Below are 7500 nucleotides of genomic sequence, written 5' to 3'. Positions count from 1 at the left end.
TTTGTAAAACATTCCTCCTTTTGCTTTCTTTTATCATTACACAACTTTTCCAGCATTTTGTTACCCCCACCCCAACTTTTTTTGAAACATGTTGCTGGTATCAAATTCAAAGTTAACATAATATTTTCCATGACATAGTCAAATTTGGCATTTTAAACATTTGATATGTTGTCTGTGTCCTTGCAACTAAATATGAGTTTAAGAGATTTGCAAATTATTGCATTCTGTTTTTATTCACATTTTACACAACGTCCCAACTTTTTCTATGTTGGGGTTGTATTTGACAGTGTATCTATACTTTAACAAGTGAAGGAATTGTGTACTTCGTCCACCTCTGGCTTTAGCAGGTAATCCACTTTGCGGTGCAGTTTGCACTAATTGTTTTGAGAAATGCACCAACTGCGGTGCAAACATTATGCCTGATGATTATTTCAGAAACGCCTCCTCAGATCTGAAATGCAGCAGCCCTTGTGGGGTAGTATAAGGAGGCTATAGCCGACATTTGACAGTTGCAGCCCTGACGAAAGCACAATACATCAGTTAAAGCCCGAACAATAGCCAACAGAGACAAGGTGTTGTGGGCCAAATGTTGTGATGTTATAGCCCAGATCCAGTGATTTTGTCAAGTGATGTTTGTTGCGCTTCCTCTATGAAGAAATACTATTTAAATATGTGCAGAATTCATTTTGCTATTGTTTTCCTGAAATATTCAAGGTCTTCCCTGGAATAGCCATTGCCTGGATGGCAGTATATGTTGCTCAAAACTTGTATACTGTACATCATTCAGAATTGATTGTGCTTTGCCAAATGTGCAAGATGCCCATGCTGTAGGCACTAATGCTCCTCCACACCATCATAGATGTTGGGTTTGGAACTGAGCACTAAAACAAGTTGGATAGGTTGGATACCTGGATAGGCCCTCTCCTCTTTAGCCCAGATGAGTCCATGATTTCCAAAAAGAATGGCACATTTTGATTGGTCCAACCACAGGTCATTTTCCATGTTACCTCAGTCCATTTTAGGCCCAGATAAGACAGTGGTATTTTCTGTATCATGTCACGATACAATTTTGTCTGTTTTGGCTGTTACAATTTTGGATGCAGTTTTTGCATAGACCATGGTTATCAGGTGTTCCTGAGCCCATACAGGTCTGGAAACAGGTCTGGTGTTGATGCCGTGCCATCTGAGGTCTAAAAGACCACGGCTATCCAATTTGTTTTTCATCTCTTTCCCTTGTTTGCAAAGATTTCTCTGGATTCTCTAAATGTTTTAATAATATTATGTCATGTAGATGATGAACTCCCCAAATACTTCACAATTTCATGTTAAGAAGCATTAATATTACATTGTTTCATCATTTGTGCACACAGGTTTACTCAGAGTGATGAATACCCGTACAGCTTTACTTCTAAGAGACCCTGTCTCTCTGGGATGCTCTTTTTCATTCCCAATCGTGTTGCCAGTTACCCTAATTAGTTGTAAAACATTCCTCCTTTTGTTTCCTTTATCGTTGCACAACTTTTCCAAGCATTTTGTTACCCCTGTCCCAACTTTTTTTAAAACATGTTGCTAGTATCATATTCAAAATTAGCATATATTTTCCATGAAATAGTCATATGTCATTTTCAACTTTTAATATGTTGTTGATATGTCCTTTTTGCAACTAAATATGAGTTTAAGAGATTTGCAGATTATTACATTCCGTTTTGATTCAAATGTTACACAACGTCCCAACATTTTCTGTTTTGGGGTTGTAATCCAGAGAGAAGGAAGACCACACAAAGAGTCCAATGTGTGTCATACAAAAACACTCTGTCTCTGGCACACACACACACACTCACTCACAGAGTCCAAGGTGTGTCATACAAAAACACTCTGGGCCAGATGTACTAACGCTTTTGCGCCCACTTCAGGCGTATTTGTTTCGCAATGTGCGTGTAAAATCATTGCGAGGTACAAACAGGCCGCAATGATGTAAAAACACAAACTGCCTGTCGCGGGAGCTGAAAGTGGCAGATTGCGTTTGTCATGTCATGCATATGCATTCATGGGAGGATCCAGGGGAAAGTGGGAGTTTAGCGTAAAAAGATGGGAGGGGAAGAGTAAAGAGCGCCTAATTATGTATTCCGCGGTATGTACAAAGACTGCTCCTGAAAGCGCACGTCTATTCTGCGCCTAAATACTTCCGCCTTGTAAAAGCAGGTGTTAATCCAAATTGCAGTTCAATGCGTCAATAAGAGAACCTTTCAAAGACAACAGAATCACTATTTAGAGCACCAGTTTTTGTGGTGAAAGTATTTGTACTACCAAAAGCCACCTCAACTTTCGTTGGCCTTTCGAATGTCTTACTTTCACTTTCACGTCATTCACTTAAACTTTTCTACTTGCCAGATTTGACCAATCTTCCATAGCCTACGTGCACAAGTAGTTTGAGTAGAATTGATCTTCATTATCTCCCTGCTTGTTGACATCTTATCATGTATGGTATTATTTCATGATCGCTAAACGTTTGATTCTTTTTAATGTTGTCATCAGTTAACTTCATTCAACTGTGCTTGTATGTAGGCGCTGCCATTCAGTTGTGGACGTTCGTAAATTGTGTTTATGGGCGGAGAAAGGCAGAGAAAGGTGCAGTTTACACTAAGGATTGAACGATTGATAAATACGACGGAAACTTGGGTCTGACAGCGTCCGCAATTTGTGGTGTGTCCATGACGCTGATAACGCTACATTCTCAAATGTACACTGGCCCTCTGTCTCTGGCTCACACACACACCCACACACACAGGACAGGGCTTGCCCTAGCAACCCAAAAACACACACTCACACACACAGGACAGGGCTGGTTGTCCTAGCAACCCAAAAACACACTCTGCTGAGGCATAACACCCAGGCATGCAAATAAATATGTAAAGGCATACACACACACACACACACACACAAACAAACAAACAAACACACCAACCTCGCTCCGGCTGCGAGATCACAGCACATGATTAGCACGATGTATTCACATATCAACTTTTGGTGGAGGAAGGGGCGGAATATGTGTAGACGACTGCCATGTTTGCGTTACGAATTAACCTCATACATTCCTATGGGAGATTCTTTAAGTGCTGTGCCTCCTCATTAGAAAGTCACTGACTTTATCTTAGCATCCTGCTAATTCACTCCTATACACTCAAGTGTAGCATTGTGCTAATAAGTTTCCATATACTCTAATTTAGCATCCTGCTAATTCACTCCCATACACTCTAGTGTAGCATTGTGCTAATGAGTTTTCATATACTCTAATTTAGCATAAGTAAGTATTTTGATCCCGTGAGGGAAATTTGGTCTCTGCATTTATCCCAATCCGTGAATTAGTGAAACACATTCAGCACACAGTAAACACACAGTGAGGTGAAGCACACACTAATCCCAGCGCAGTGAGCTGCCTGCAACAACAGCGGCGCTCGGGGAGCAGTGAGGGGTTAGGTGCCTTGCTCAAGGGCACTTCAGCCGTGCCTACTGGTCGGGTTTGAACCGGCAACCGGTGTCCGAAGCACTAACCAATAGGCCACGGCTGCCCCCTTCCTACATCCTGCAAATTCACTCCCATACACTAATTTAGCATCCTGCTAATGAGTTCTCATACACGCTAATGTAGCATCTTGCTAATGCTAATGAGCGCTCATATACTCTAGTTTAGCATCCTGCTAATAAGCCTTCATATACTGTAATTTAGCATCCTGCTAATGCTAATGAGCGGTCATACACACTAGAGTAGCATCTTTCCAATGATCTCAGGAGTTTTCATATAATCTAGAGAGTAACATCCTACCACAAACACTATCAACAGATAAAGAGTGTGTCCTCTACCCTTAGTGTGTGTGTATACGGTGTGTCCTCTACCCTTAGTGTGTGTATACGGTGTGTCCTCTACCCTTAGTGTGTGTGTGTATACGGTGTGTCCTCTACCCTTAGTGTGTGTATACGGTGTGTCCTCTACCCTTAGTGTGTGTGTGTATACGGTGTGTCCTCTACCCTTAGTGTGTGTATACGGTGTGTCCTCTACCCTTAGTGTGTGTGTGTATACGGTGTCCTCTACCCTTAGTGTGTGTATACGGTGTGTCTTCCACCCTTAGTGTGTGTATACGGTACTGGTGTGTCCTCTACCTTTAGTGTGTGTATACGGTGCTGGTGTGCCCTTAGTGTGTGTATACGGTGTGTCCTCTACCCTTAGTGTGTGTATACGGTGTGTCCTCTACCCTTAGTGTGTGTATACGGTGCTGGTGTGTCCTCTACCCTTAGTGTGTGTATACGGTGCTGGTGTGTGATGATGGAACGATTGGCGTGAGTGAGTGAGTGAGTGAGTGAGTGTGTAAGAAACACACCTCTTTGACAGTGGCGTCGTCGAAAAAGACCCACTTGGCGGATTTGGTGTGGAATGCGAAGGCGCAGTAGTGGCGACTGGAGAAGCAGATCATTCCCACCAGCTGAAGGTCGCTACGCTTGGCCTGGTCATCAGTCACGCGGTAGAACAGCTGAAAACACACACACACACACGCACGCACACCACACACACACACAGAGAGTGTTTAGTCTGATTATCCCAAAAGGATTGTGCTGTTGTTCTGAAAGCTAAAGGAAGCAGATTTGTAAGAGAAGAGGAGGAGGAGGAGGAAGAGGAGGAGAGGAGGAGGAAGAGGAGGAGAGGAGGAGGTAGAGGTAAGAGGAAGAGGAGAGGAGGAGGAGGAGGTAATCGCAAGGCTCATGCGTTTGAAAACGCTTCAGGAAACAAAGCCATCCAGGGATGACACACACACACATCAATTAGGGTATACCATAGAGAATATCTCTCTCTCTCATTATTCTGGTTGTTGAAAGAGCCTCTGATTCATGGTTCTGTTCTCGACGAGTCTTGTGAGTCAGGATTTGTCCCTGGTACCTATTTCTAAGCTTATCAGCTCTGGAGTTACAACCCTTGGGGATCTAGTAGAGTTTGCTGGTCCTGATTTCAGTAATAGCCATATTTTAGCTCAACACTTAGGTGTGAAGTCAGGGGCGGAGCTAATGGTTCACTATAGGGGGACGATCTTTAGTGGGCCCCTATACTGTCGGTGTTTATCCCAACATCATGTTTTTATTTAGTCCACTTCATATTGTGCTGAGGCTGAGGCATTTGGTTTATGTCCTGATGACCTAGCCTACCGTTTAGTCTGTACATCGGGCCAGCTTAGGCCTGCAACGATGCGAACTGTAGTGATCAGTACTACAGTACTACTACGCCTGCAGGTGTAGGCCTATGGCCGTACGCACTGTGCGTACCATCAGGCAACTCAACGAGAGAGAATTTCCCCTGTGTGTGTTCACACAAAGTTAGCCCATCATAACTTCCCAACCGCTTCACAACTGTGCACTAGTATCCCATTAACTGCTCGACAATAGGCTATTTACAATTTTCTTTCAAATTTGTAAACACGTTGTCAAAATCAACTTTAATGTACGCACCTTTTGTATGAGCAGGAGAGGGAATAAACAAACGCACGCAGCAATTACAGAAGTTGTGGGCTAGGCTACTTGTTGCTTTCTTTTACTATGGTTTATGGAAGCATATGTGTAGCTTTATTCAAATGAGAATGCAATCTGCAATTCAAAAAGACATTACATTATGCAATTGCCAATTCATTATGCAATTTAATATTGTAATTTGCAATAATTTCCAACAAATTGTATTTTAATCTGCAAAGTGACAATGGAATCCTAAAATCAATTTGAATAATTTTGGTTAAAAAATAGAATAAACATGGATTGAATTGCATTCCATTTTGCCATGGTACTTCAGTCTCAAAATTCAAATGGCAATTCGTTCAATATTCAGTTTCATCATTTAACTGTCAATTCGTTTTGCAATTTAATATTCAAAGTGCAATGTAGGATTGCATTTTGAAAACATATTTGGCAAAACTGACAATGCCAGCCTGAAAACAATTTGGATTATTTTGGGCAAAATGTTTTGCTATCGTTTTGAGGCATTTTATTCAAATGGAAAAGAAATAGCGCCCCCCGTGATTGCATTGAACTTTGCCACGCTCTTTGTGTTGCAAAATTCAAATGGCAATTCGATCTGTAATCTGTCAAGTCACTCGTCAAGGCGGGAACTAGTCTACGTCACTTCCGTGTTTACGTCTTACTCAGTTAGCGTTTGCAATGGAGGAGTTTGCAGCTGCAAACTGGCCGATGATGTAGAACAGTGGTTCTCAACCTTTTTTTAGTGATGTACCCCCTGTGAACATTTTTTTCAGCCAAGTACCCCCTAACCAGCGCACAAGAATTACCGCTATACGCTTCAACCACTACTCCATCGTTTGAGTTTTGACAGTGATTGACAGGTGATGGCAGGTGGCATGAGACAGGTTGGGTCGAACCATCCTGGTATGGGGTGGACTCTGGGTTTTTAGGATAATGAAATTGAATAGCCTGCTGAAATATAAAATTAATTTTATAAACCTGAAAAAAAATTCTATAATTGTTTTTAAAGTATTTTTGCATGCATTCTACTTTTTAAATATATGTATTTTTTAATTTTTTCATGTTTTAGTACTAGCATTGATTTTATTTTGATTTTTAAAGAATTAAAATATAAAAAGCGTATTATAAAAATTCTTATATTTTGACATGTATCTCGCCACAGCAAGCACATAGCTTTACAGCTTTACGTGCATTTCATGTGTGTGTAGGGCAGACTGTCCTGAATCTGGCAATATCATTGCCATGGTGGAGGGATTCTCTGGGGCTGAGCAATTTACAGACATATGTGGTGTGCGCCTTACAGAAATAAATGCCATTTTTTATTTAGTGATTAAAAATGACCTTTCTGCGCTCCATATCTGTGACAGAACTGATCTGACCTGACTTGACCCAAGTTTAAAAGGGGGCCCACGTTTGGCCAAATCCATCTCGCTGAATTGTTGTATACGATACTTATTTGTAGGCTACTGATTTCTGGGGGGGGGGGGGGGGGGGGGTGCTACTAAAGCTGCCGCTGGTTAGACAGGCAAAGTTATCAGCAGCAATATAAGAGCCTTAATAACCACAGCTGGGTCTCGCGGTCACTAGGCCTACTCGCGGTCACCGTTAGGCTATATTAATTAATCAACTGTGACATGATATGTTTGCGCCACCAACAAACAATGAAAGGGTGGAGGTAGCAAAGGATGAAGTCAGCAAAACTAGAGGAGTTCTTTCAGATGAACAAGGCAGGCAGATTGCTTGTCAAAACGTTAGCATTACATCTGGATTATACTGAATAATGTTTACTGATGTTAAACCGCGAACGCTGTTTAAAGACATACACAACGGTAAACTAGAACAAAACTATAGGTAACTTTACCCTTTATAAAGTATAATAAAGTTATCCAAATGAATAGGTCGTTATTAAACTGTGTGTTCTCCCCCTAAATAAAAGGTCTCTGGACAAGAGGGTGGATACACCCTGGCGTGATGTTTTGCAGGTTA

General features: G+C 41.7%; 1 protein-coding gene across 3 annotated transcripts in view; it reads right to left on the bottom strand.

Annotated features, from left to right (window-relative positions):
• LOC121689808 (inactive ubiquitin carboxyl-terminal hydrolase 53) overlaps window positions 1-7500 on the bottom strand; it is an 82987-nt gene that overhangs the window by 46586 nt on the left and 28901 nt on the right. For all 3 annotated transcript variants that reach the window (XM_042070016.1, XM_042070013.1, XM_042070015.1), the window contains exon 9: window positions 4377-4526. In XM_042070016.1, coding sequence (XP_041925950.1) covers window positions 4377-4526 — 150 coding nt within the window. The remainder of the gene's footprint in view (window positions 1-4376; window positions 4527-7500) is intronic.

Source organism: Alosa sapidissima, chromosome 18, assembly GCF_018492685.1.
Source record: "Alosa sapidissima isolate fAloSap1 chromosome 18, fAloSap1.pri, whole genome shotgun sequence".
NCBI classification, from domain to species: domain Eukaryota; kingdom Metazoa; phylum Chordata; class Actinopteri; order Clupeiformes; family Clupeidae; genus Alosa; species Alosa sapidissima.
The sequence above is the reverse complement of the archived record's forward strand: the minus strand, read 5'-3'. Positions and strand labels throughout refer to the sequence as shown.